This window comes from Hippocampus bargibanti, linkage group LG11 (assembly GCF_051943395.1).
Source record: "Hippocampus bargibanti isolate YZ-2025 linkage group LG11, ASM5194339v1, whole genome shotgun sequence".
In the NCBI taxonomy this organism is placed as follows: Eukaryota; Metazoa; Chordata; class Actinopteri; order Syngnathiformes; family Syngnathidae; genus Hippocampus; species Hippocampus bargibanti.
The window spans coordinates 3,045,371-3,066,519 of NC_142744.1; the positions used below are offsets into that span (position 1 = coordinate 3,045,371).

The 21,149-nt window shown below is 39.7% G+C and overlaps 1 protein-coding gene across 4 annotated transcripts in view; it reads right to left on the reverse strand.

Moving 5' to 3' along the window:
- LOC148891147 (FYVE and coiled-coil domain-containing protein 1-like) overlaps positions 1-20,379 on the reverse strand; it is a 34,051-nt gene extending 13,672 nt beyond the window's left edge. For 2 of the 4 annotated variants that reach the window (XM_089009171.1, XM_089009170.1), the window contains exons 1-19: positions 20,313-20,344; positions 19,818-19,888; positions 18,791-18,865; positions 18,499-18,605; positions 18,293-18,418; positions 16,909-17,015; positions 15,463-15,606; positions 14,219-14,297; positions 11,730-14,141; positions 11,556-11,648; positions 9,437-9,555; positions 8,567-8,734; positions 6,748-6,888; positions 5,415-5,617; positions 5,178-5,313; positions 4,033-4,140; positions 2,659-2,869; positions 1,042-1,151; positions 832-938 (exon numbers count right to left, since the gene is read on the reverse strand). In XM_089009171.1, coding sequence (XP_088865297.1) covers positions 881-938; positions 1,042-1,151; positions 2,659-2,869; positions 4,033-4,140; positions 5,178-5,313; positions 5,415-5,617; positions 6,748-6,888; positions 8,567-8,734; positions 9,437-9,555; positions 11,556-11,648; positions 11,730-14,141; positions 14,219-14,297; positions 15,463-15,606; positions 16,909-17,015; positions 18,293-18,418; positions 18,499-18,605; positions 18,791-18,865; positions 19,818-19,884 — 4,464 coding nt within the window. In that variant the 5' untranslated portion in view covers positions 19,885-19,888; positions 20,313-20,344 and the 3' untranslated portion in view covers positions 832-880. Of the gene's footprint in view, positions 1-831; positions 939-1,041; positions 1,152-2,658; positions 2,870-4,032; positions 4,141-5,177; positions 5,314-5,414; positions 5,618-6,747; positions 6,889-8,566; positions 8,735-9,436; positions 9,556-11,555; positions 11,649-11,729; positions 14,142-14,218; positions 14,298-15,462; positions 15,607-16,908; positions 17,016-18,292; positions 18,419-18,498; positions 18,606-18,790; positions 18,866-19,817; positions 19,889-20,312 lie in introns of all 4 variants that reach the window. The other 2 variants (XM_089009172.1, XM_089009173.1) reach the window with 2 other exon arrangements.
- Between the last annotated feature and the right edge of the window lie 770 nt (positions 20,380-21,149).

A 21,149-nucleotide genomic window follows, 5' to 3' on the forward strand; every position in this document is an offset into this window, starting at 1 on the left:
AGGTAAATAAATAAATAAATCTACATAAAAAAAATTAATAAATTGATAAATACATGGATAAATAAATAAATAAATAAATAAATAAATTTCATATGTAAGCGCCTTTCATAAATAAATGAATGAATGAACTTATGAACAAAACTAAGAATGAAAAAAAAAAAATACAAAATAAACCAACGAAAACCCAAAAGGAGAATAAAAGCATGTTTACTTTTACAATTCATGACCGAGACCATTATTTTCAGAGGGTGACAAAAACAAAAACAAACATTTCTACATAAAACCTCATTATTGAAATAGAAACAGCAAGTGGAACCTTTGTAAAATACGCCCAGTAGAAGTGATTTGAAGTGATTTTACAAATTATGGACACAACTTTTTCCGAAGGCGTCGGTTGTCCTTTAAATGTGAAGAAAGAATAAAAACATCCCATACTCTAATTCAGTGGATTAATGACTGATTGAATTGAGATATATATATATATATATACAGTAAAGTCTCGTTATATCGGATATATCGATAGTCCCGGTTATATCGATACTATTTCTATGCACGCACGGAGAAAATTACATGCAAACAGGGTCGGATATATCGATAGTCCCGGTTATATCGATATTTTTTCGGACTCCCTTGAATATCGATATAACGAGACTTTACTGTATATATATATATATATATATATATATATATATATATATATATACATATATATATATTTTTTTTACTGGTTTCCGAAGATGACATCACCTAATAAGCCTTAGTAGTCCAAGATGTTTACACTCAGCTTTGTCTTAGATGGCAACGCTTCAAATGGACTCTGCTTCAAGTTACCTGGCATTGGCGACGTGATGATCCACATTTGATTGACAGGTTTTTGGTCTCATGAGAGGCCTCCGGCATCCAAAGCCAGATGATACATCACCTTCTTGGAGATGAACCTGGATGACGAGAAAATGTGACACTGAGCGTTGATTCGGAGGAAGGTGCAGAGTAAACAGGAAACAGGAAACAGGAAACAGATTCCAGCACGTAAAGACTCACCTGGAAAAGGAGTTATCAAAGATGAGTATGTACACTCCCGGTTTTCGTACTTTCATTTCTCCCTTTATTGTCTCCTTATGGGAGTTGCAACGAGTCAGCGGGATCAAGACCTGCCAAAGTAGAAGACGTGTTTAAACGAGACATATGACACCTCTTTTCCGCAAATTAAAACAGTTCCCGGGTGTCGTCATAAAATGTGAGCGCGGCGCACTTATTGCCTTCCTAAACAGCCACGTTGAGAGCGGCTGACGTCGCCAATTGTTTCCGATGTACACTTGAGATATTCCGACTTTTAGATTAACTCATTCATTGCCATTCCCGAATTTATTAAAAGGCGTGACATGGAGCGCCATTCCCGAAATTGTTCGGGTTTTGGTTTTTCTTGCTTGGGGGGTGCTGATAAAGCACTGGTCAGACCTCTGGCAATGTTTTCCTTCCCACGAGGGGGCAGGATTTGCATGTTATCCATGTTAGCGCTTTGTTACAGCTTCAGCTGTTGTTAAAGCGCTACATAAATCAATATGGATGTATTGTATTTTGTACAGCCGTCCCATTTCAGGCTCAGATAACTCCAGACCCATTTCACTTGGGAATTAACTCCTTTTTTTTAAGAAAGAAGAGAGTCGAAGATTTCTTACGCTCCATTGACCTTGAGAGTTTTGAAAGGCGCTTCAAAATGAAATGAATTTTTATTTTTATTTAAGATTTTTTAACAATTTTTAATGACTTTTATAATGTGTTTTATGATTATGATGATGATTATGATTATTATTATTATTATTAGTAGTAGTAGTAGTAGTAGTAGTAGTAGTAGTAGTAGTAATAGTAGTAGTATTCAATGTTTATATAGTCTGAAAATACTCTAATAGTCTGATACCCTGAGGATCCTGCAATTTCAGTGAAAATGACAAAAACCCTGGCACGAGAGCGGCCATTTTTTTTGCACAGCGTGTGGTGGTGAATGAGTTAACTGAAACCGGAACCTTCTTGTCTTAGTTTCTCAGGCCAAAGCTGTGCCTAATAAGAAAGAGCGCCAATGCGCATGTGGAACTGTCGCAGCTTGGAATTGAAGCGGATTTACGTGGGACAGGAGATGTAAGACAATCTCTTTTCGTCCAATGGATGATATAGTTGCGTGTTTACTTTCAACATTTAGCTTGTAGTAGACGCGCACATTCCACCATGACGTCCGTGATCACTGGTGAAAAGGATGCTTTGATCCTTTCCTCTTTCATCTAGAACTGCTTCATGTCACAAAGAGGGTACAGCGAGAGCTGAAGAATAAATGACTCTGTGTCTTTGTCTTGTCACATTATTTGTTATTTAGTTTTTTTTTTTTTGTTCTTTTGATTTCAAGATGGCGCCGCAAAAGTGACTGCCTTTGCGGCAGCTCCTATATGTTGTTTTTCTACTTCTTTCTTTCCTTTCCTCTTTCTTTCAACAATGTTGAACTGAGATGAGGTGCTTCATTTGGGCCAAAATTTGTTATGGCGCCATATTTTAGCATTTATAAGCAATGACAAACCTTTTTAGGTCGCCATTGATCGTGATCCTCCGCCAAGAGTGACGTGGCCATGGTTTGTGTGGCTGTGTGGCAAAAGTGTGGGTGTGCTTCACCTTAGCCTGCTCCAGTGTAGTCTGCGGGGTGTCCCGGAAAACAACGCTGAAAGAAATGCCTTTGGGTTCTGAGGTGAACGTCCAGGAGACGGTGGCGCCCGCACAATAAGCGCTGATGGGCACGGTGCTGTAACAGCTGGACTTGATGAAGAGCTCTCGCGAGATGTCGCCAAAGTTGGAGATGTCGTCTATCGTGAAGCCAGACGCTAAGCTTAATTCAAGAGAAGAGAAAAAACCTTGGCGTCAAAGTGTCACCATTTTGTTAATCGCTTGATCTTGTTTTTTGGACGATCATCAAAACAGAATTGGCACTGAAACGAATGGGTGTGCTTTTTTTTTTTTTTTTTTTAATGGGTCATTCCGAATTCAGGCAATATTTTTTTTTATGCTTCTCTCAATGGATTATTTCCATTTATCCTATGTCAACTTAGCATTTTTTAGATTTTTTTTGGTTCAAGCAAAAAAAAAAAAAAAAAAAACTTATCTTTGCCCAGTATCTCATGTCAGGAGTTTCATGTTAAAGGACAACCGACATCACTTTTTTGTTTCCTAACTGACATCAGAAAAACGTTTTAGAGCATCTAAAATACCCAAAACACACAAGCTGATATTTTTAGTCAAATGCAAAACACCAATAAAAATGAGTTAAAGTGTCCAAAAACGACTTCAAAATGAAACCGGAAATGGCCAGTTTCAGAAGGCCCCGCCCCCTTGTTCGTGACATCACACCAGGACGTCTTGCCTTGCTCTAGAATCAAAAAATTGGCTTCAGATTCGGAGAAGATGCCTTCTTGTTACTCATCCAGAAAGCATAAATGTTTGCAATCGATTAAAGAAGTCCTTCCGTATCAATTTGAGCAGTCAGGACTCCAATGTAGCGTCCCAGAAAATGCACAAGATGGCGCCCAAGCTCCGTTGGAAATAGTTTTGTGTTTTCCTTCTAATTTCGCCATCAACACGGATCAACACGAAGTTTTCAGACCAAACAAAGTACCCAAAATGCATTGTGTGTCGCTTTCTCGGTCAGGAGCGTTCCTTTAGTGACGTCACGTACGGACTCGTCACCAACTCAAAAACAAGACTTCCTGAATATTCAGCGCGAATCTTAAAACGTAAAATATAGCTATATGCCGTGGTATCTTTGTAAAATACGCTCAGTAGAAGTCATTTGAAGCCATTTTACAAATTATGGACACAACAAGGCGTCGGTTGTCCTTTAAGTGTTTCACTTCAATATCTCACTTCCCGTTTTGACACATGAACGTGACCCAAAAATATAAGAAACTGTGTGACAGGATGTAAACAAGGACTTGAGGTATTTCAAAAAAGAAATAAAAAATAAAAATGTTAAAAAAAAAAAATGTTGACATTTACGTCAGTTCTCCCGACTTGAGCAAGCCGATTTCAGCATCCTGCACGGTGCCGAGTTGATCCTTGAGGTCTTCTGATGGGACATCTCCTGTGCTGCCACAAATCTTGCTTCTGCACAAGACAAAGAAACACGAAAGCACAAACATACGAATAACCAAGGCTTGATTGATGCCCATTTCAACTCTTTTTTTTTTTACCAAATTGGCAAATGCCAGATTGTCAAATGTATTAGAAATATGTATTATCCTGAGCATTATAATTTGGTGTGCGGGGTGTGAAGACTGAATAGTCAATGAAGATTAAGGTAAAAACATAAAAATGAAAATCGGCAACATCGTCATTCACAAGTACCGTATTTTCCGGTATATAATGCGCACCCAAAAACTTTGCCTGTCACTTTGAAAGTGACGTTTATAGTTTTGAAAGGCGTTTATAAATTAAATACAGTAAAGTCTCGTTATATCGATATTCAAGGGAGTCCGAAAAAATATCGACTGTCGATATATCCGACCCTGTTTGCATGTAATTTTCTCTGTGCGTGCATAGAAATAGTATCGATATAACCGGGACTATCGATATATCCGATATCGATATAACGAGACTTTACTGTATATTATTGTATTATTATTATTATTATTATTGTAGTATTGTATTATTGTAGTATTATTGTATTGTATTATTATTGTATTCTATCATTGTTGTAATTATCATTATGATGATGATTATTATTATTGTAATTATAATTATTATTATTGTAATTATTCTTATTGTTATTACTGTAATTATTGTTATTATTGTTATTATTGTAATTATTATTATAATTGTAATTATAATTATTGTAATTATTATTATTTTTATTATTATTGTAATTATTATTAATGTAATTATTATTATTGTAATTATAATTATTATTATTGTAATTATTATTAATATTGTTATTACTTTAATTATTGTTATTACTTTAATTATTGTTATTATTGTAATTCTTGTAATTATTATAATTGTAATTATAATTATTGTAATTATTATTATTGTAATGATTATTATTGTAATTATTATAATAATAACACTGTTATTATTATTTATTATTATTATTATTATTATTATTATTATTATTATTATTATTACAAGTCAAGTAAGATACATACAGCTGTGCTGCCTCCTGCTGTTCATGTCCAGAAGTGCAGGCGGTGGCAAACGAGTCACTGTCAGACACACGGCTGACTTCCTCCTCTGTGATGATATCAAACGTCCCATCTTCCATCTTGTCACCTTCATCCGCTCCTTGGGGGGGGGGGGGATAAAAACACAAAAAAAAACATATACCGCATTCAAAATACTTGTACATTGTGTCATGTTGGACCACAAACAGATTTCTCCTTTACCCAAGACGCTCGTCACAGTTCTCAAAGGCTGCAGGAGACGGTTCAAGGCAGAAGCGGCGAAGGTGTCGTCGTCCTGCGGGGGACGGTCTGTCTCAAATCCACGCTGATTGCCGCACTGGCGGCAGCAGCGCTCTCTGGCGCCGCCCGGCTGGTGGCTGGAAGCATTGGCCAGGCAATAGTGGCAGAAAGGACGGCTACAAATTCTAGGTGGGGGCAAAAGTCAATTGGGTATTTGTTTCTAATGTATAAGAGAGTGACTGACCAATCAAAATGGTTCCTTAGTTTGAAAACATGGCTGTTCGTTTGTCTGTGCCATGGCTGGCGACCAGTTCAGGGTTTACCAGACCTACTTGCCCAAATATGTCAATAAGCGACTTGGATAATGGATGCATGGATGTTTTCAAATACTTCATATCGCGCGTAGGTCTCCAAAATGAAACATTTAAAAAGAAAAATCGGTCACTTTTACAATCGGGAAAATGCTAAATCAAACAACGAATGCGCAGTGTCTAAAATTATTGTTCACTGTCAGACGATGTGCAAAAAAATGTGTCCACTCCAGTGCCAGGGTTTTTGTCATTTTCACTCAAATTGCAAGACCCATAGAATATTCAGTTTTAGGACGACATAAAAATTAAATACAGTGTTAGAAACTTTAGACCATCAGAAAAAAAGAGTTAATTCCTATCTTATCTGGGTCTAGAGTTATCTGAGCTTGAAATGGGGGCGGCTGTACAAACCACAATACATACATATTGATTAATATAGCGCTTTCACAACAGCGTTAACATGGACAAAAGGCAAATACTGCACCCTCGTAGGAGAGAAAAACATTGCCAGAGGTCTGACCTGCACTTTATCCGAACTGACTCTCAGCTCATCTACTCCAACATGAAAATCACAAAGTTGCCATCTTGCTTTTTATTTATCTCGCTAGCTATCCAGCTGTCTATCTATCTCGCTAGCTAGGTATCCGACTACCTAGCTAGCAATCTATTAGCTATCTAGCTGGCTACAACGCTATCTATTAGATATATAGCTATCTCTCGATTAGCTAGCTAGCTTTCTATCTTTTTGAGTTTCTTCTGGGTTGAGTGAATGCTGGCGTGTGTGGCTGCCGCTGCTCACCCAGAGAAAAACATATCCTGTGACTGTGAAGTGACTGAGAATTTTGAAAGGCGCTTATAAATGAAATGTATTATTATTATTATTATTATTTATCGGCACCCCCCCCAAGAAAAAATAAATCCCGAAAAAATTTGGCAATGGCGTTCCTGCTTTTCAATTCCCAAATAAATTCGGGAATGGCAGTTCATGTAGTTGTGTGTCAGACCTGCAATTGTGCTTGCGGAGCCACCAGCCGAATGGCGTGTGGCAGCCCAGGCAGTAGTTGACGTCACGCTCCGTCTTCTCATCGCGAAGCTTCTGTTCAAATTCCAGCGCATCCGTCTTCTGCCACAGAACGTCTTTGTCCCTGCATAGAAATAACCATTAAATTGGTAAATATGGCACGACGTGACACAATAGGGTTGGTGACAATCAGATGGAATTAAAAAAAATGTGAGTAAATGCCTTGAATGTGTGATAAAGAATAGAATTTAAATGTTTCCTGCTGTTGTATACTTAGTTAGCCGAACACAAGGCCCACAATGGAAGCACAGAAAAATCTGGGGTCAATCTGAGGTGAACAGACACAGCCTGTAGAACTATCATCTTGCTGCGAGTAAGATTTATTTATATACAGTGATGCCTTGGTTTAACAACCCCTTGGCTTGCGAACTTTTCGGTTTACGAACGTTCCATTTATTTACTTATTTATAACTTTAACTGTTGTTTCTTTAATGATAATACCATAGCACGTGTATTATACATAAAATAATGTATATTTTGTGTAGTTTTAAGGCATAGAAAATTAAAAAGTAGAAAATTATGTTTTATGGGGACCTGGGAACGGATTATTTTCATTTTAATGGTTTCCTATGGGAAATTAATTTTTGGGATACACACTTTTCACAGGTAAACTTTTCACAGGTAAAACCACAAAGTGCTTCACAAAATTCAAAACAGACAAAATAAAAACAATACACAAAAAAGCATGAAAAGTGTGAAAAGTACTCAAAATAACTCCCAACGATAAATCCTACATCGGAGATCTGGCTTGTATCATGGGACAATCAGAGGCGTTGAATTCAAATCAAGAAGACTATGTTTTCATAATGTATCACTTAAAGGACAACCAATGTCACTTTTATGTTTCTTAACTGACATCAGAAAAACGTTTTATAGCATCTAAAATAGCCAAAACATGCAGTATGATATTTTTATTCAAATGCAAAACACCAATAAAAATGACTTAAAGTGTCCAAAATCTGCAGAAAAAAATTGAGCTGCGAATTGGGCATTTTCAGAAAGTCCCGCCCCCAGTTTGTGACGTCTTGCATTGCTGGAGAATCAAAACAATGGCTTCAGATTCGGAGAATATGCTTTCTTGTTACACCTACACCTTCAGTTATGAATATGATTCAAATAGCTCTGAAGAGGAAAACATACATGTTTGCAATCGATTAAAGAATTTATTCCATGCCATTTTGAGGCAACATTGGGGAGAAACGATCACCAGAAAAGAGGCACAAAATGGCGACCACTTGTGGCAACCTCCCTTTCCACAGGCTGATAAATTCCTTATATGGAGCTTGGACACCATCTTCTGACGGCTTTTGGGTGCAACACAAGGTTTTCAGACCAAACAATACAGCAAAATACATTGACGTGATGGAAGGACTGCTACAATGTCTTTTTTTCGGTCAGGGGGTGTTCCTTTAGTGACGTCACGTACGGACTCGTCACCAACTCAAAAACAAGACTTCCTGAATATTCAGCGCGAGTCTTAAAACGTAAAATATAGCTAAATGCGGTGGAATCTTTTTAAAATACGCTCAGTAGAAGTCATTTGAAGCCATTTTACAAATTATGACCACAACTTGTCCCGAGACGTCGGTTGTCCTTTAAATTTGCATATACGCTCAATAAATAGCTTGGCAGTGGGCTGCAGAGGTTGGGCGTCCCCGGCCGGCAGTAAAAGACAATCTTCCTGTATTCCAGCCTTTGTTCACAGTGTCCGAAAAAACATCTCTGACAATGTGTGAGTGTACCTGAGTAGCTCCACCAGTCTTTCCTCCAAATTGACCTTAGTTCGGTAAAGGTCATCGAGTTCAGCAGCTGTCCTCAAGTCCAAATTCTGTTTGTCCAACGTGACGGTCCTCAGAGTGTCTCTCAGCTCCTGGCAGGCCCGTTGTGTCGCATCAAGCTCCTCCTGGCCTCTTTGAGAAAAAAAACGGACAATTAGAGACAAGGAAGAAACATGTACAGTGAGACCTCAACTTACAAACACCTTAACTTACAAACTTTTCGTCTTACAAACGTCAAATCTATGAAAATTAAACCTGATGATAAGCACTATTTTCATAATACACACCCACCACGGCTGGCGGAGTGATCTTTGGTGGAAACACACGACCGAACAGCACCAGAGGTTAAGTTACCAACAGTCCTTATGGAAGGTGACTCTCCTTCCATAAGCCACCAACGGCCATCAAAAAGGTCAATAAAACTTTATTTTACAGCGCAGTTTATTTCTTTAATTCCAGTCCTCATGTAACGCGCCTCTCTTTCCAAACAGCAATTCCCTTTGACCTTCGACCTCCAACGCCATTCCATCAAGCCATAAGTGACCATCACAAATGTAAATAAAGTGACTTTATGATACAATGCAGTGCATTTCTTTCATTACAATACAATAGCACATTTATTACACATAGAATAAGGCATGTTGTGTGTAGTTTGTAGCCTTATTTAGTTGAAAAGTACATTTTATGGAAACCAGGGAACGGATTATTCCCATTTTAATGGTTTCCTATGGGAAAATGTTTTTTGAGAAACGCCTTACACACTCTGTCTGGGAACCAATTAAGTTCGTAAGTTGAGGTCTCACTGTATTACGAGCAATTTTCGGGATTTCTCACCTTGATAGATTCTTTCGCAGAAGGATTACTTCGTCATCTTTCTGCTGAAGGAGATTTTCCGACTGAGCCATCTGAATGGTTTTTTCAGTGAGGTGCTGCCGGTATCTTTGCACCTCAGCCTAGCAACAAGTCACCCAGAATGGAAATGAGGTTTCAAGGCCAAGATGGATGAAACATCAACTTGAGAGCTGCATCCATAATTCTGTCTAGCGACAAGGCAATAATGCTTGCTTTTGATTGATAACATCAGAAAGTTTGTGGAGGGTTTTTTGTCGCTGCAATGTACTGCGTTGACAGTAAGTCACAGCTAATATTGTGACAAGTCTCGAAGTTATATTATTTCTTACTTTTGTATTCATTTCGCAATAAATTTGTCATCTTATGAAAATAGTTGTACAGTTGTAAATTGTGAGAAAGTGCAGGAAGCATAGCAGACTTTTTTTAGTGGATGTAATCCAGTACAAAAACGCTCCCCAACTTACGAACGAGATACGTTCCAAACGGTCGTTCGTAAGGTGAATTTGTTTGTAAGTTGCTTCATGCTATATTTTGTATGGAATGTATGTTTAAGGTGTATATAAGTATGTTTAATGCTTATAGAAGTATGTTTGAGGATTGTATAAGTAACCATTCTTGGTTTGTACTTAAAAATAAACATTGAATAAAATATATGCTGTATAAAGATATGTACCTGTACAACTGGAAAGAATACTACATATGTTATGACAAAAATGTTCATATGTACCATCGTTCGTAACTTGAATGTTCGTAAGCAGGGGAGAGTCTTTATTACATTTGGAAAATGTTTTTCATTCATTGAAGGTGCGCCTTACACAGACGCTACCCAACATACGAACAAGATATGTTCCGAACGGTCGGTCGTAAGTTCATTCAGTGATATATAGTAAAGTCTCGTTATATCGATATTCAAGGGAGTCCGAAAAAATATCGATATAACCGGGACTATCGATATATCCGACCCTGTTTCCATGTAATTTTCTCTGTGCGTGCATAGAAATAGTATCGATATAACCGGGACTATCGATATATCCGATATCGATATAACGAGACTTTACTGTATTTTGTATGGAATGTATGTTTAAGTCTTATATGTGTATTTTTCACGTTTATAAAAATATGTTTAAGACTTATATCAGTCACCTGTACTGGTTTGTACTGAAAAATAAACATTTCATAAAATATATGCGCTATAAAGATATGTACAGGTACAACTGGAGAGAATCCTACATACGTTACTACAAAAAAAATGTTCGTATGTACCGTTGTTCAAAACTTGAATGTTTGTAAGTAGGGGAGCATCTGTATTATATTTGGAAAACATTTTTCATTCATTTAAGGTGTGCTTTATAGTGCGGTGCTCCTTATATATGGAACATGTTTGAAAAGACACCATTCATTGGGGGTGCGCCTTATACACCCGAAAATACGGTACGTAGTTTGTACAATCAAACCTTGGTTTTCAAACGTCTCAGTTCTCAATCAAAAAAAAATAAAAATATGCCTCGTTTTACAAGCGAAAATGGGTTCTGGACCAAACTGAGCGCACCTGAATGCACCACTCGACATCCCTCCGCTTTCTTATACAGTAAAGTCTCGTTATATCGATATCGGATATATCGATAGTCCCGGTTATATCGATACTATTTCTATGCACGCACGGAGAAAATTACATGCAAACAGGGTCGGATATATCGATAGTCCCGGTTATATCGATATTTTTTCGGACTCCCTTGAATATCGATATAACGAGACTTTACTGTACATCACTCACGTCTCATTGTGACCGGCGCATTACCCTCATGTAGCGTTCCATTGTGAGCAGGTGTGTTTGTATTGTTCAATTATGATTAAAAAAAGTATTTGAAAATATCAAATGTACTTCTTAAATATCTTTAATTTTGTGGTGTACTCTATCTAGTATTAAAGAATTGATGAGAAGGTTTCTTCAGCCGTCATCTGTACAAAAGTGACGGCTGAAGAAACCTTCTCATCGATGGACCACTCCTGTACGACTGAGAGCTTACACAGACGTATTAAAGAATTGCTACCATTCCAAAAAATATATAAACTCACAGAGGTGCGCGATATATTCTCTCACCTCAAAGCGCTTTAGTTTCTTGTCCACCTCCACCGCTTTCTCCTGCTCGCTCAACATCTGTAACCTTTCATCCATTAATTCTTCATTGAGACTCTGAAAGTCCACAAAAAAGGTACGATTACGATGATAGCGGGGGATGCTAAAAGCCTCAAAGCTCGAATTTGCGAGTCCGACCTGCAGTTGGCTGCTGTGGCTCATAGCCTGGTTGCTAAGCTCCAGGCGGAGAGCCTCGATCTCCTGGCGGTTCCTCTTCTCCAGCATTTCCGCCTCCTCCTGGACGTCGGTCAGCTCCTCCTGTAGCTTCTGGGTCACGGCCCAAAGATCATCTTGGTGACGGAGCTTGCTAAGGAGCTGCCGATTCTCCAGGCGGAGCTGCTCTGTAAAAGCATCCAGCCTGGTGGCCTCCTGCGCCGCCTCCTCCTCCAAAGCTTGCTGCCGCTTGGAGAGGGTCTCACAGCGCAGGCGTGCTTCTTCATTCTCGGCCGTCAGCATGCATACGCGAACGCCGAGCTCGGCGGTTTCAGTGGTGGCTCGGTACAGGGCCTCCCCGGAGTCGCTGTTCTCCAGACACAAAGCATCATAGCGTTGCTTGAGGTTCTGGATCTCCTCCTTGCCGGCCGTCACCTCGGCGGCCAGGCCGGCCCGAGCCAGGGCCTCACAGTCTCGCTCACGGATCAATGCCTCCTCGCGTTCGCGAGAACGCAGAATCTCGTCCACGTGCCGTCTGTTCAGGTCCTCCACTTGACCTTTGAGCTGCTCGGCCAAGACTCGCAGGTCCTCTCTGGATGCCTCCGTCACCTCCTGAAAGGCCTGAGCTTTCATTCTTTCTTCCGTTCCAGCCAGGAGCTGAGCCTTGAGTTGCACCACCTCCTCCCTGAGGCGGTGGACCTCCCGAAGGTTGAGTTCCAGTTGAGCCTCGGCAATCACCAGCCTGAATGGAGCCACTTTGGTCTCAGAGGTTAAATGTTCCTCATGAAGCTTGGATGTTTTTTCGTTACTCTCCGCCGCTCCTTTCTCATCATGTTGCTCTGAGGTGCTGCTCTCCAGGTCTTCAGAACGAGCCATGAGAAGCCCACATTTAGCAGTCTGGTCTTTGAGCAGGTTTTCTGTTTGCTGGAATTTCTTCAGCAGCTCCGCGTGGCTCTTTTGTGATGCTGTGAGATTCTCAGCTAGATTGGACACTTTGGCATTCAGCAAGTCTAGTTCCTCCTGGGCCTCAGAGAGTTGTGTTTTCAAGGAGGACTGGACCTCAACGAGTTCCCGATTCTCTTGCTGCACACTATTCTGCTGTGCTTCCAATCGCTCTTTCTTAACAAGAACCTTCTCGAGGAGCTCAACAAAATGATGGTTTTCCTCCAGAAGCTTCTCCTCGCGTTCTGCTGTGCAAAGATGGGCAGCTTCCAACCTTCCTTTCAGGTGCTTATCAGAAGCCCTCAGAGCAGCGAGCTGGTCTAATAAGGTTTCCCTTGCCAGAGTCATCTCTGAGATGGTCGCCTCACTCTTTTGGACCGCTTGCAGTAACGCAGTGTTTGCAGTTTTCAGTTCGCAGCAGTGAACTTTACAGATGTCAACGTTTCCGGTTACTTCACAGGCATTCCCATCGGTTTCATCGAGTCTAGATATCAGACTTTCTTTCTCTATGTTGGACTTCTCCAGATGTTCTTCCAAACGTTTGATTTTCTCAGCACTGACAGTAAGCTCTTTCTCTCTGGTTTTTAAGGTTTTTCGTAAATCCAGCAGTTGGACCTCCAGGGTTTCGTTCTGGCTGTCCCTGGCTGTACATCGACGCTCTATCTCGTCACGTTCCTCCTGCAGCCTATGTCTCAGTTCCTCTGCCTGCCGCTCTCGAAACTCCAGCGAGGTCTGCAAGCCCTGCAGCTGCGCTCTTAAATTGCCACTTTCCTTCTCTTTCAGCGTCAACGCACCTTGAATGCGACCGACCGCGTTCTGGAGTTCCTCCAAGCGCTTGAGGGTTTCTGCGCCCTCATCCTGGCAACGGGATTTGACGTCAGCCAGTTTCTCCGTGCAGTTCCTCAGCTCCTCCTCCTTCAGTTTGAGCTCCTGAGACACACGTTCACAATGCCTGGCCCGGTCTTCAGCCTCCTTCTTGGCCTCTAGCCTCTTCTCCTCTGTTGAGTTCAATTTCTCAAGGAGTTCTTGGATCTTCCAAGCTGATTCGCAGAAGCTGCTGGTTTGTTTGCTCTTATCTTTAATAGTCTTGTCTAGCTTAGAGAGGAGTTCCATATTTTTGTTTTCAGTCGCTGCGAGTCTGTCTTGAAGCTCACCATTTTTTTCTTCCCAACACGTTTGATAGTGGTTTCGGACATCCATGCTCGTGGTGACTTCTGGAGGATCTGGCAAAGTGGTGTTATGAGTTGCTAGCAACTGGGCCTGAAGATTCTTCACGACATCTTTAAGCTGGGCGGCCTCTTTGCCTAAGTCCTCCACTTGTCCTAGAAGCTCTTTCTTCCTGAGCTCTGACTCCTCTAGCTCAATGCGGAGGTTCTCCGCAACACTGCGAAGGGATGCTTCTCCTGGAACTAAATCCCCAGGGGGCCTAAAGTCTGGAACTGAGACCTCCTGTGACTGAATGGTTGATGGAAGAGGTTCTTCAAATCGCATTGAAACAAAAATATAAATAGATTTCATGTCATGCTTTATACCTGGACCAGACTGTTGACGCTGGAGCAACGGCTGGGGGGTCTCCACAAGAGTGCAAATGAGCTAGCCCCTAACGTCCGTCTTTCATGAGACCAAAGGAGGACAAAATAACATTTCATGAGTACCGCAGCTGAAAAACTGTGGAGATATTTTTTATCTTTACACCATGCTATATATCTGCAGTAACAACATGTTTTCTTTCTTCAGGGGTGGGATCTGATTTTGTGATTCAGTTAAAGTCCCAGTAAGTGAAAATATATGTGCCGGAGTTTTTTTTAACTCATGCAAAAAAAATGTGTCCACTCCAGTGCCAGGGTTTTTGTCATTGTCCCTCAAATTCCAGGACCCACACAATATTGAGTTTTAGGACGACATACACCTTCAATGCAGCGTAAGAAACCTAAGACTCTCTTCTTTCATCAGGAAAAAAAGTTAATTCCTAAGTTATATGGGTCTGAAGTTATCAGAGGTTGAAATGGGGGTGACTGTACAAAATACAATACATTATAATTTAAAACAGATTCTTATCTTACAGACAGTGTATTGTCGGTGTTCAAATACCTGACATGTTTCGGCGTCTACTTCCGCATTCGTCAGAGTGTCCAGAGCGTCCACTCTGACGAAGGCCGAAACATGTCAGGTATTTGAACACCGACAATACACTGTCTGTAAGATAAGAATCTGTTTTAAATTAGATATCAAGTAGACAGGATGAACTTAATATAACTAATACAATACATTGATTTATATAGCGCTTTAACACCAACTGAAGCTGTAACAAAGCGCTAACATGGATGAAAGGCAAATGCTGCCCTTCTCGTGGTAGGGAAAAACATTGTCAGAGGTCTGACAAGCGCTTTATCAGTACCCCCCCCCCCCACCCCCCTGCAAGAAATACCCGAATAAATTCGGGAATGGCGCTCCACGTCATGCTTTTAGAATCAGAATCAGAAAACCTTTATTCGTCGAAATTTGCAAATGAAAAACAATTCAGAACTACATAGTTCTCAGTCTTTGTTATTTTTTTTCTCCCAGCAATTATCATCAAACATATAGAATATGTTTTTAAATCAGAATCAGAATCATCTTTATTGCCAAGTATGTAGAAGAACAAGGAATTTGTTTCTGGTAGAACACGCTGCACTAGTATCATCATCAAAAAAATTGCAAAGAGGCACTATACTGTACAGTATTCAGCGATATTTCAGGAAAAAAAAAAACAAAGACAAATCCGAAATGGTTTTACCTGGCAAAAGCCGGCCAATCAATGTCAAGATCGTAACCCCGGGCAGCAACATCAAATTGGATCTGGTTGAGATCATACAGGTTGTTTACAATCTTTGAGGTGAGGCTTGGGTCAAGGAAGGGACTCCGGGCGTAGTACCAGTCACTAAGGAAGATAAAATTACGCAGGTAAACAAGGAGGTGGGGGATCTGCGTCACCTCACTTGACTTGAGTCCGTCTACAGTTGACACTGAAAAATTTGCAATTCGCTTGTCTAAAACTTGTCAGACTAGACTAGACTTGAATCACATGACTGGACGAGTCACATTGGTCGCATTCGAAAATTAGAAAGACCAAATCAATATGTTTTTGTGATTCAAACAAATGTTACATTTTTTTAGAGCAACATGCAACCTATGTGGGCAATGGATGCTACAGCTTTGTGTTTGCTTTCAACATTTAGCTTGTAGTAGCACATTTGCACTATGACTTCCCTGATCCGTCCTCTTTCTTCTAGAGCTGCTTCATGTCACAAAGAGGGTACAGCAAATGCTGAAGAATGAATGACTCTCTGTGTCTTTGTGTTGTCATATTATTTGTTATTTAGTGTTTTTGTTTTTTTTTTGTTTTACTTTAAGACGGCGCCGCGAGACTGGCTGCCTTTACAGCAGCTCATGTATTTTGTTTTTCTACTTATTTCTTTCTTTTCCTCTCCCTTTCATAACTTTGCTGTTGTGTTACTTCCGGGTAGAGTGAACGCTGACGCAAATGGCTGCCGCTGCTCACCCGCACAAAAAAAACAACAACAAAAAAGTTTTTATCCCATCACTGAAAAGTGTCCTTGAGAGTTTGGAAAGGCGCTTAGAAATTAAACGTATTATTATTATTAGACGTTTTAGTAGTATTAGTAGTATTAGCAGTATTAGCGGTATTAGTAGTATTAGTGGCATTAGTAGTATTAGTAGCATTATTATTATTATTATTATTATTATTATTATATTATTATTATTATTATTATTATTATTACTATTATTATTATTATTACTATTATTATTATTATTATTACTATTATTATTGTTATTTAGTTACATTTTTAGAGCAGCATGCAACTTATCTAGCTAGCTAGTTATCTAGCTGGCTATCTAGCTCGCTACCTAGCTGGCTAGCTATTTCCTATCTATTAGCTATCTGGCTAGCTAGCTGGCTATCCAGCTACAGTATCTATTACCTATCTGGCTATCGATTAGCTAGCTATTAGCTAGCTAGCTTTCTATCAAGCTGCCACTGCTCACCCACCGAAAAAAACTTATCAGATGCCTGGAAAGTGACCTTGAGAGTTTTGGAAGGCGCTTATAAGTGCAATGTATTATTATACTTATTACATTTACATCAGTGACCTTCATTTTCCAGACAAGGTCAGATTGACAGTTATTTCACCAAGAACTTCTCAAAGCTACAGCAACTCACCTTGTGACTTTCTGATTGATGAGACACTGCTGCAATGTGTCGGCAAGTCGTTGGTGAACTAGCAAGTAGCGGACGAATGCTCTTCCTTTACCCAGTGAGGTTCTTAACTGAGAACAAAAATAACGCACAAAAACATATTTTTGGCGAGTGATGACAAAACCACAAAATGTCTATCATCCAAATTGACAAATTCAATGAAGAGTAATCTAAAACGGAAAAAAAATGCCTGGAAATTTACTGTAAATGCTGAGATGTAAAATGCCTTTGGAAAGGGGATTTCGCCAATATTTTAGCACAAGGAAGTATTAAAGGACAACCGACGTCTCCGGACAAGTTGTGTCCATAATTTGTAAAATGGCTTCAAATGACTTCTACTGAGCGTATTTTAAAAAGATTCAACCGCATATAGCTATATTTTCTATAAGCTATAAAAATACACATTGTAGCAGTCCTTCCATCACGTCAATGTATTTTGCTGTATTGCTTGGTCTGAAAACCGTGTTGCACCCAAAAGCCGCCAGTAGAGGGTGTCCAAGCTCCATATAAGGAATTTATCGGCCTGTGGAAACAGAGGTGACCACAGGAGGTCGCCATTTTATGCCTTTTTTCTGGTGATTTTCTCCCCAATGTTGCCTCAAAATGGCATGGAATAAATTCTTTAATCGATTGCAAACATGTATGCTTTCCTCTTCAGAACTATTTGAATCATATTCATAACTGGATGTGGAACAAGAAAGCATATTCTCCGAATCTGAAGCCATTGTTTTGATTCACAAGTAATGCAAGACGTCTTGGCGTGACATCACGAACAAGGGGGCGGGACTTTCTGAAAATTCCCAATTCCCAGCTCAATTTTTTTGCAGATTTTGGACACTTTAAGTCATTTTTATTGGTGTTTTGTATTCGAATAAAAATATCATACCGCGTGTTTTGGGTATTTTGGATTGGATTTGCCTTTATTAGTCTCAGTGGAGAAATGTATTTATTTTAGATGCTATAAAACGTTTTTCTGATGTCAGTTAAGAAACAAAAAAGTGATGTCAGTTGTCCTTTAAATGTTTCCACAGGGAAATCTCCTTTACAAAATGCTCGACCAAAAAAAAAAAAAAAAAAAAAAAAATCTAATAAATTGCACACAAACTAGCCAGAAAAAACAATCACTTTTGACGACAGTTATAAAATCAACATATTTTGTTCAACTCACCACTGTGAATTCCAAGGAACAAATGAAGAAACAGTTGTTGTTGAAAGAAGGCGAGTGAATAAGTCCAGAGTGGCTGACTGATGGATTAGTTTGATGATAATGCCACCTGTGTATTTGTGTCTGCGCTTGTCTCACGCGGCATACCGCGTCGCAAGTGTGTGTGTTGCAGAGCAGGATTACCTCAGGGATGGACTTTACAAAACGAATGCCATCATTAGCACCATTGATCTTAATCAGGCAGTCAGAGAAGTAATCCCAGTAGTCCTTTCTTTGTCCGAGAAAGGTTGTCTTCTCCTTCAGGTCAAACTGTCAAAAAACATTCAATGATGGAGTACGGACTTCACTACAGGTTCAATAATTTGCATCAAGCTTATCAAGTATCATACCTGCAGCAAGTACTCCAGTTTATAGAAAAATTTGCGCAGGTTGGTGCTGTCGTCGGTCACGGGTTCAGCGTATTCTTTATGCTCTTGACTCAGCTGAAACACAGCATCTTAAAAAAAAAAAGGGTCACGCCATGTCCGTTGCTGTGTCGCCATTCATTTTTCACAATCTGTATACTCTATGTTGAAATCCTACATACAGTGATACTTTGATTTACGAACTCCTTGGCTAACAAAGTTTTCGGTTTACGAACGTTAAATTTATGAACATTTTACCTTGGCAAACGAACTTTACCTTGGCATATGAACTTTGTTCGTACACGGAGCTGCCTCAATAAGTGATGTGTCGTTCGCCAACGTGCCCGTTCTTCTACAAAACAAAATGGCAGCCGATTGCTTTTGTCCTCTATTCCCCGCCCCCAGTTTTCAGTTAAAGCCACGTGATTGGTCAAGAGCGCAGCAGTGAGGGGAGGTGGTTTAAACATTAAGGAGACAGGCAGACGACAGTGAGAGAGTTTTAACTTTGACAGTTCAAAGGCAGAGTGTAGACTGCAAGGTTAAAATATCCAACAATCAGGCTCCACAAACAACCCGCACAAGCCATCTGTACACTTGATGCAAAAAGCTATCAACCCAGCTAAACAGAACACAATTGGTGAGGAACTAGATAAAATTATCACACAGAAAGCACCTACAAGGCATCATTCTCAAGATGGTGAAAGAAGAAGGTCACATTCCATATCAAGTGTTTAATGCTGATGAAGCCGACCACTCCATTCCATCAAGCCATCAACGACCATCACAAAGGCAAATAAAATGACTTTATTATATAGTAGTTCATTTCTTTAATTATAATACCGTAGCACATTTATTATACATAAAATAAGGTATATTTTGTGTAGTTTTAAGGCTTAGAAAATTAAAAAATACAAAATTATGTTTTATGGGGATCTGGGAACAGATTATTCTCATTTTAATGGTTTCCGATGGGGAATTATTTTTTGCCATACACACTTTTCGCCTTACACACTGTCTGGGAACCAATTAAGTTTGTAAGCCAAGGTATCACTGTATCTCATTTGTAAATTTCAGAATATCACGTGTGATTTAATTGAGGCACTTTGGGTCCTCCATTTGGAGGAGAATGGAGCAGAGATTCAAAAACCAAACTCAGGAACTATGCCGCCCGCAGTTGTGCTAACGCAGCTAACCGCATAGGAAGGTATTGCATACTGCAGACCACAACTTTAATATCAAATATAGCACCTTATTAAAATGGTAAAGATGATGCTGTGCTGCTGGTGTGTCAGTATATGTAATACCATTGAGGTCTCTGATGGTCCTTTGTAGCTGATTCTGGCTAACTGCGGAACATGAGGACGTCATCATGGAACTAAGAGAAGATTAAAAAACAAACACTGTTACTCCAAATGATACAAATAATAATTAGGTATTTTTTAACATCAAAGACGCTATAGTGCGACGAACTGTGCTGCTTCTGTGGGATGAGTAGTGTTCTTTTAATTTGAACAGTTACTCAGGTAACACGCATTGGACCACGAGATTGCATTTTTAACAATAGCTAAACAATTTTTGTCGGTGTTCTTGGGTCATGTATCGCCGTCTTGAAAAAGAACAACATCCACACGTGAGAGGAAGAGACATCCAAAAGCTATTTATAGCAGAACCACCTGCTATTGCCTCCCCACTTCCGGGTTCCGAAATTGTCCATTTAGTAAAAAAAAGCGTTTGTTTTGAGAGTAAAACGAGAGGGAAAAAATACATTATCTCACAAATGTTGACAAAATCATACTTACTTACTTGACGTGAAATATCCCGGAATGGCCACGAGACCGTTTGGTAAATGTTATTGGTTGATAGAGGCGGGTACCACTACATGATTGACAGGTAATCCTGACCAAACGGGGTGACTGCAGGTCTCATTATGCTTCACGTTTGGTTGAGAGAAATAAAGCAAACAACCATAAATTAATGTTAAGGAAAAGAAAGAAACAAAGAAAAAAACTACATATTCACGCGGCAGATTGTAATGTATTGTTATTTGTGGTGCTTGTTATTTGAATAATTTCGGGCTGGGCGAGTTCAAAGATAGTGACGTCATGTACATAGGGTTACGTCATTTATACCCAGATGAAGGAGAAGGGACGAGCCAAATGAAAGGGAAGTCCGCCTTGACACCAGTCTGCGTGAGGAGCTTCTGCATGCGTGTTATGCCCAGAAGCAACTCCTGTATTTGTGTGCCAATTGCTACCTTATCGAGAAATAGCCATTGTCCGAGGAACTGGCAGAGTTATCAGAAGTATTCAAACTTCTGAGGGAAGGTTCATATTCATATGTCATCCGTTGAACTACACATTTGGGATATAACACTTGAAAATGCTAACCAAAAAAATGAATGCAAATGTGGATGCGAACAACACCGTTCAGACGAGTCACGTAACAATGTCCTTGAAATCCCACAATCTATACTTTATCGCGAGAATACTCGTTTCACGTGTTGAGTGGCTCACAAGGTTTAAAATCGACGAGTATATACGAAGGTAGCTGGTTTTTGAAGGAAACGTTTTAGACAAGTATACTTGTCCACGACAAAAAAAGAAAGATTTGAGAAAACGTGTATATTCGTTTTTGTC